This window comes from Nanorana parkeri, unplaced genomic scaffold, assembly GCF_000935625.1.
Source record: "Nanorana parkeri isolate BGI_ZX_2015 unplaced genomic scaffold, ASM93562v1 scaffold1280, whole genome shotgun sequence".
Lineage (NCBI taxonomy): Eukaryota > Metazoa > Chordata > Amphibia > Anura > Dicroglossidae > Nanorana > Nanorana parkeri.
The window spans coordinates 119,045-127,338 of NW_017307548.1; the positions used below are offsets into that span (position 1 = coordinate 119,045).

Genomic DNA, 8,294 nt, shown 5'->3' on the forward strand with positions numbered 1-8,294 from the left:
AATTCCCCGTTAAAGAAAACAGAAAAAAATTCTAAATATAAAAAGGGCTTTCGCATCAACCCGTTTTTGGGGGGGGGGGGAGCGTCTACAGGCTTTTGTAATGTCAGAAATGCTTTTCTCCCTTTACAAGTCTATGGCAAGGCAAAATCAGCTTGTAGTAGGTCAAAGGAGATCAACTGCAGATGAAATGCACCCGTCAATGAATTCTAAATCATCTCAGAAGTCTCTCAAACTGATGTACAAAAAACAAGCCCTTCTTTCTGCAGGAAGCCGAGCAGGTCATTGCAGAATTTGCCTTGCAGGGAATGCATGTGCCGCCTTTCAAATTTTGTTCCTTTGGAGTGTCCTGGATGCCGGAACTAGGCTACACAAATGGCCTCTACGTCTATCCAAAATTAGATTAATGTTCCCCTCAAAATATTATTCAGCCATCAAATGTCAGAACTTCAGTGGGAGAGGCTCTGGTATTTGGACGGCTGAATGATTGGGCGATTCTTTTTGGGTTAAAGGCTAAACCCAATTACGAATTGCTCTCTAAAAGAAGGTCAGATGTATACCATAAAATGTTCATGTCCGAATACCACCTGCACTACCCGAAGCTGCTACTTGTGCTACCAGTCTAGAAGATCAAAGTCTAGTCAGCGTTCCAATGCATTAAAACTAGACACAGGTGATGCATGTAAAATAAACTTTGACCTTCTCCTTGCTACTCAGCCACTACCACACTAGATTTACCCACAAAACTGTATTGCATATAAATAAGGATGATGTCAGATAAGCAATTCTGATGCCGGTGACAACTCATCAGCAACATGACTACCAAGAGGCCAGTTTTCTTTTCCTGTGGAGTCACTATCATGATGGGGAGACCAGCCTGATATCATGCAGACATTGCCCCTTAGCTAGTGAGGAAGACGCTGTAGTGTTGAGGAGAGAGAGAGGGCAGAGGGTAATTGGCCCATCTGCGTGAGTGACAGCTGGCACTGCCTATCTAGAGGCAGAGCCAGCTGTACCCTCCCCCATCCGTTCCGCCAGTCAGCGATGGAGGATCGGAGTGGGGAGGGGGGAATCCAGTCTCTCCCCTGTCACAGCTCTCTGCAGGGACAGGATCAAGAAGTGAGCGAACGCTGGTATGTGTTCGCTCACTTCTCGATCTACTTAGCCGACCTGTGACAGTTTAATTGTCACAGGTCGGCTAGAACTATGACGATGAGTGAAAATCAATCACTCGCCTCATAGTTCTCCTTTAAAATGTACAGCCGGCACAACATTTTTGACATTTTCTCCAGTTGTTGTCAATGGAGATGGCACCCAAAAAATTCTGCTGGCTCCCGAATTGGACACACAGGCTTTTGAATGTCATATTAAATGTATCCACCCCTGACTTATATCATTGCAGAGTACCACCAAATAGTACAAGTTTATTTTTGGTAAACAGTCCACAAACTCAAACCAAACTACTGATGTAGAAATGATATCTGAATACAGAGTAGAAGCATGGCTTTGCTCTTATAGTTTCACCTTTCATTTACTGTAAAAAGAAAATTAGGTCGCTAACTGGATTCTTAAATTCATTTCTGCTCCAATCCTCAACATACTACATACCTTGCTGATATGAACACTTTGGGTCACTGACCCAGAACAAACATACAGCCAGTGAAATCAGAAGACACCTGATCTGCAAACTTGCTTTGAGTCATTTGAGTCAAAGCATTGAAGCTTCTGAATCAACATAATATAGCCAGGGAGCTAGAATTTTCAAAAGAAGAATTGAACAATAGGGACCCATGTATTTTCTTAGTACAGGTTTCCTTTAAAGTTGCATGCATCCCACATTTTAGGGGTATGGCAGGAGGGGCGACTTGCCTTGGCAACAGGAGACTTCCTCAGGTTGGCCTTTAGAATGGCAATGCGGGACTTCTCATCGGGTAGTGGAATGTAGATGAGCTGATCCAGGCGGCCGGGACGCAGGATGGCCGGGTCAATGATGTCAGGTCTGTTGGTGGCTCCAATGATGAAGACGTTCTTTTTGGTGGACATTCCATCCATCTCAGTCAGGATCTGGTTGATGACTCTGTCAGCAGCTCCACCACCATCACCGACGTTGCCACCACGGGCCTTGGCGATGGAATCCAGTTCATCAAAGAAGAGGACGCATGGGGCGGCCTGTCTAGCCTGCAGCACGAAAGAGCCAATAACTTGTAAACAAACTGACTTAGTTTCTGGGCTGTGATGAGAACTTCATTTGAACAGAGGCTCTTACCTTGTCAAAGATCTCTCTGACGTTGGCTTCAGACTCTCCAAACCACATGGTGAGCAGCTCGGGGCCTTTGATGGAGATGAAGTTGGCCTGGCACTCGTTGGCAATGGCCTTGGCTAACAAAGTCTTACCACATCCAGGTGGTCCATAGAAAAGCACACCTTTAGATGGTGTCATGCCAAACTTCAAGAACTTGTCTGGATGCTCCACAGGATACTGAAAATCATACAGGACAAAAAAAAAGCTTTTATAGCAGCATATTATATAAAGCATGCAATAGAGTAAACATATGTTGTTAAGCTGCCTCCCCTTCATTTCCCAACTGCCTACTTGCCCATTATACAAAAACAAAAGCCTTGTGCAAGCTCCAAGTCTGGTCAGAGTCAAAACTGACAGGACTAAGGACATTCCTCTTTACTTTAAAAGGAGAACTATGGGGTCAAGGCTTTTCCCCATAGTTCTCCTAAGGGTCACGGGAGAACACAAACTAGCGTCCTCCCGCTACCCTAAGCTCAGTATAACACGAGCTACAGCTCGCGGTATACTGAGACACCGCAGCTGGGACGGATTCCGACAATACTGTCTGGAGCCACCCAGCTAAAGGATTGACAGCTGGCTCTGCCTATCCAGAGGCAGAGCCAGCTGTGCCCGCCCCCTCCCCCCATCCGTTTCACCAGTCAGCGCTGGAGGATCGGACAGAGGGGGGGGGGATCCCTGCAGGGAGCCGTGGTGACAGTCATGGCTCTCTGCAGGGATAGATCGAGAAGTGAGCAAACGACGCTATGTGTTCGCTCACTTCCCGATCTATTGAGCCGACCTGTGACCGTCTCATTGTCACAGGTCGGCTCAGATTATGAGGCTGAGTGAAAATCACTCGACTCATAATTCTCCTTTAAAGACAGTACAACAGAACATAACACAAAATATGTGAAGCCCCTGCATGTGAGAACTTTAAAAGACCATCACAAATATGCAACTCGCGCAATTACCTGTAGAGACGCATATAAGAAAGCAAAGAAATGGCACACATGTTTTTCCCCCAAAAAACAAAACTAAATATTAAGATATCAGAGAAAATGTTATTTAGTAAATAAGGTTAAAGAAAGATTGACGTCCATTAAGTGAAACTTGCCGAGTGTCATGATACACGATCTGTGACAGAGACTCACCTGTACCAATTCCTGCAGCTCCCTTTTAACATCTTCTAAGCCACCAATATCCTCCCAGGTGACCTGCGGCACCTCCACCACTGTCTCACGCAGCGCCGATGGGTTGCTCTGACTAAGTGCCCACTGGAAGAAAGAAGCACAAGACATGTGTTAACTCAGTATTATTAAAAGGACAGTTAAGCTGGCCCATATGCTAACTTGTAGTATGAAGAACAGCTTTCGGTATTCAGAAAAACAGTGAAGATTGGCCAATCTATAGCAGGGTGGTTGGGAAATGTTGTGGATCTGAACAATCAAAATTATCTGCCCTCCTGGAGCCCCTATGCACAAATACTTATGTTTGGAGGGATGTACATCCTTAACCATCCGGCAGGCAACATTAAGAAAGACCAACAATGAAAGAACTGGAAAGCATCACACATACCCTGAAGTCATCCATAGTGACAGCCAAGGAGTTCATTACTTCAGCATCTATGGTTTCATCTTCTAAATCGATGAGATCCATCTTTTTACGGATGGCCTGGAGAGCGGCTTCAGAGCACAGAGCAGCAAGATCTGCACCAACATGTCCGTGGGTTTCATTTGCAACCTGAAGAGAGAGAGAGGTCAGAAAAAAAGAACAGTACACACTTCCCACAATCAACAGCAAAATAATGTTTCAATTAAACCCTTCCATTTACATGCTCTAAAGGCACGGTATACATGACCCAATGAAGGCCTGTTCACAGGTGTATGCTTGAAGCATTTTTTGTCCCGCTCTTCGCAATTTCCCAGGTCGGCCAAATGAATGAGTCCCTGTCGACAGTGTTTCCATTTACATTCCGTCTACTAGCATATGCAAAGTTAATTGCTAATTTCAAGGCATGTCTGGTGGTAAACTAGGGATGCACCGATACCGAGTATTTGTGCGAGCCCAAATGCTTCGATGCCTTCCCCAATGTCGGAACTTCCGGTCAGAGGAAGATTTCCTCTGAATGGCAGTGTCGTAGGGGAACATGGAGCTGGTTTCCCGATCAATTAACCGAACAGCCGCTCCAGTGCCACCTCTGTGCCCGGCGCCCCAGGGCTATTGCTACTAGAGGAGTGGCGCTGTCACTGCGCATTACACAAGTTGCACGGTGGCGTCAGGACATGTCACGGGGACAGATCCCAGAGCGGACGGCCGGTGACGTCTGAGCCCGGAATTCCATCTGCTCCTAGCTGGGTACAAGCGAGGTATGAAGGGCTAATCCCGGGGTTGCGGCTTGTTTCATGTTTATATGTCTGCAGACCGCCCTCGGCGTTGTTACCAAGGAACTCTAGCCTGTCTTCAGCCAGCCAATGTCCTGAGCCGTAGGCATCATCATACGATTTTTACATTTAACAGCCGACTCTATGCTGATTGGCTGGGAAGCCAGTTTCCCGGCCAAACATGGAGCCGGTTTCCCGGGCAATCAGGAAGCCAGGCGGCATGTCATTACTCGCCGACCAGCTTCCTGATTGCCCGGGAAGCATGCTCCATGCCAGCGGAAGCACTGGTATCGGCGACAAACGAAAGCAAAATATCAGTACTAGGGATGCACCGGTATCGCTGCATCCCTAGTGATTACATTCACCGATGACAGTGAGCTTAAGGCAGCTCTCAACTGAACTTTTAAGCGGGTGTCAGCACTGGCCGCATGTGTAACACAATAGCAACTGCAGATCCTCAAAATGAGAAAGGGAACAAGGTGCTGCATGTGAATGCTGCACCATGTTCTCTACTGAAAGGCTAGGTGCATAGGCATCCGGACCACACTTCTCTTACCTGGAAACTATAGGCACAGGAAGTAGCTAAAAGGGTCCCTTGGGCGGAGCCTATGCCTGGAAGCACCCCGAGAAAGAACTGACACCCCCTAAGAGACCAGAGTTTTTGCCAGAGGTAGGACCCCAGAAGTCTAGGTTTAAATGGGCAGGCTCCAGGAACTCCACTGAGAGAGCAGGGGAAAAATAAAGGGGAGGCAAAAGAAATCTCATGTTATCCTGCCAGGGCCAAGAAAAACCACACAGCTTGCGAGGGGCCTTTTAATCTTCTCTGCATTTCTTATCCCATTCAGGTGAAAGGAGCAGTCTCCTGTTTGGTAGTTTCAGAGGTGGATGGGGAAATTGGGGTACCGTCTGCTCTAGTGAGCGCCCCCAGGTTACCAGACGGTCACCGGAAGCCAGTAGAGTGGATTACAGATCACATGATCCCTGTGACAACCAATCACAGTGATCACATGAGTGGAAAGGCCAGGAAACACCTAGAGCATGTAGATTTAAGGACTGACTGATGTTAGGCAAGGGTTAAAGAACTATATAATACATAAAAATCAAACCTGTTCTAGATCAACATCATCTGCAAGCTTCATGTTCTTTGTGTGAATTTGAAGGATTTCCAGCCTTCCAGTAGCATCAGGAATTCCGATATCAACTTCCCTGTCAAAGCGGCCTAAAAGGTAAAACGAGCACCACTTATTAATCTTTAAGGCTCCCAACCAAATGAAAAAAAAAATGTGTAGACCAGTCCTGCACTAAGCTGGATACTGCAATGTAGAGTGTGAGTGAGGTGCAATACTGCCGAGGGTCAGGCCAAGATCAGGGCTCAGTTTTTGCTGAACATTCAAACCAAGCAGGGGTTCTAGTCTTGTTCTCATGTTTAGTTATAGGTTAGACAGATGTCTTCTATAGAAGTGGTCCTAAACCTGTGTAACATCAAGACCCACATTAGTTCTTGGTCATTAAGACACGGCACAAGTCGTACAGCAATGGAACGCACAGACTTAGGGTACTGCGTGTACAGGTGCCAGAGATCAAACTGTGGGTGGGAGGTGCATTTGGGGTGTCGTTTAAATGAAGGGCAATGCAACACACCTCCCACACCAGAATGCACGGTAGGTGCCCTCATAAACACTGACACACATACACTTTTTTTTTAAAGGTCCACCCAATCTCCTTACCTTACAAGAGGCTGAGGAGTGTATACTCAGCCTAGGGTCCAGTGTGGGCTGCTGTGCTGTGACGGAGCTTCATCCATATGTGCATTGCTTTTACAGCTCCCTTGCATGCCCTGTAGAGGTGCCGGGAGGCAGAATGTGATGTCACCCTGGTCCAGGCACCTCTATAGGAAACGTAAGGGAGCTGTAAGCGATGTATATATGCATGTATGGATGGAGCTCTCTTGCGACCATACCCCACCTCAAGCTGACACTTGGTGCAGGGCTGCTTGGCGCAAGAACTGACTGTGCTGTGCGCTATGGGGAGGCAGAGGAGCCTCTCACCTAGAAAAGTGGAAGACATGCTGGTGGTGACCGACTGAAATAGGGTTGGGACCCACTTTTGAGTACCAAGGTTCTAGAACATGAATGTTGTCTGTACCATTCTTTCATAACATGGGGTCAATCTCTGACTTATCAGTCAGAGTGTCAAAGCTCTTGCAACAATTACTTAAATGTGAAGTTTATTCTGCTTAGATTTTGCCTTCTGTGGTGAAGGTGTAAGAAAGCCGTCACTAGATAGATGGACTCACCAAAACGTCGGAGTGCTGGATCAATGCTGTTGGGTCTGTTAGTGGCAGCCATGACTATGACGTGCGCTCTTTGCTTTAGCCCGTCCATTAGCGTTAGCAATTGAGACACAATGCGGCGTTCCACTTCTCCATGTGTCTGCAGAGACCAAGAGAGAGAGAAATCAATTACAGTGCACTCTCTCCTGTGATTACTTAAGAGGATAAAAAAGTTTTTCAATTATGGACAAAAGAGGGCTATGGCGGCGTGAGGAAGCACATTGTCTGAGCTCTGCACCTGCCTGGGACTTTTCAGTTGATTTTAACATCCTCTACCTCCATATTCTTCATGTCCAAGAAGAACAAATCGCGCTCCAGTTACGGGAAGCGGTCTCAGACCTCTCTGCAGCGCTATCTCTCTACACCGGCCTCTTCAACGCGCCGATCCTCCAGGACGACCATGACCCCTGCAACTCAGGGTAAGGAATCGGGGCCTACTACCCCGCGGATGCACAACGGAGCCTCGGCCTCGCCTGTCATAGGATCCGACTCCCCTACACCGCGGATGGCAGACGCGATACCCCCTAGCCCCAGTCAGATAGTGGAACCAGTGATCCCTCTCTCTCCCACTCCTCAGCAACACTCGGAAGCCACACAGTCCCTCTCCAGCGGCGAAATCTCTCACATACTCCTCTCTCTCCCCACGAGGCAGGACATGGCCGCCATGGTCGCAAAAATGGAGAGCGCGCTGAAACGGGATATTGCCAGCATCCATACCACGGTCTCCCAACTAGACGCAAAGGTCACTACCCTGACCGAAGATCAGTCTCACCTGACCCGCAGGATCGACCACTTGGAATCCCGGCAGACTTCCTATGACCGTCAGCTATCTGCCATGCTCCTGGCCCATGATGACCTGGAAAACAGGTCCCGCCGGAACAATGTAAAGCTCCGAGGGCTCCCGGAAGCTACAACTGCGGCCGACCTCAGACCCACGGTGATTGCCATCCTTAATACGGTCCTGGACAAGGCCCCGAACTCCCCCATGGAAGTCGACAGAGTGCATCGGGTGGGAGGCCCCAGACCCGAAGGCGACGCGAGGCCCAGGGATATTCTCTGCCGCATCCACTTTTTCACCGAAAAGGAGGCCGTCCTACGTAAAGCCTGGCAGAAGGGCCCCATACCCTTTGATGGCGTAGACATAACCATCCTCCCAGATCTGTCTCGCCGCACTCTTCAAATGCGGAGGATGCTCCAACCCCTCCTCTCTGAGATCCGTCGAGCCGGTGGCCTGTACACCTGGGGCTACCCCTTCAGTCTCAATGTCCGCCGGAATGGCCGTACATTTCTACTTCGGCACCCG

At 48.3% G+C, this 8,294-nt stretch overlaps 1 protein-coding gene across 1 annotated transcript in view; it reads right to left on the reverse strand.

The window, feature by feature from the left end:
- VCP (valosin containing protein) overlaps nucleotides 1-8,294 on the reverse strand; it is a 22,878-nt gene that overhangs the window by 4,797 nt on the left and 9,787 nt on the right. The window contains exons 8-13 of the mRNA XM_018569055.1: nucleotides 6,956-7,091; nucleotides 5,766-5,878; nucleotides 3,854-4,018; nucleotides 3,430-3,552; nucleotides 2,264-2,476; nucleotides 1,867-2,175 (exon numbers count right to left, since the gene is read on the reverse strand). Of these exons, the coding sequence (XP_018424557.1) occupies nucleotides 1,867-2,175; nucleotides 2,264-2,476; nucleotides 3,430-3,552; nucleotides 3,854-4,018; nucleotides 5,766-5,878; nucleotides 6,956-7,091 (1,059 nt within the window). The remainder of the gene's footprint in view (nucleotides 1-1,866; nucleotides 2,176-2,263; nucleotides 2,477-3,429; nucleotides 3,553-3,853; nucleotides 4,019-5,765; nucleotides 5,879-6,955; nucleotides 7,092-8,294) is intronic.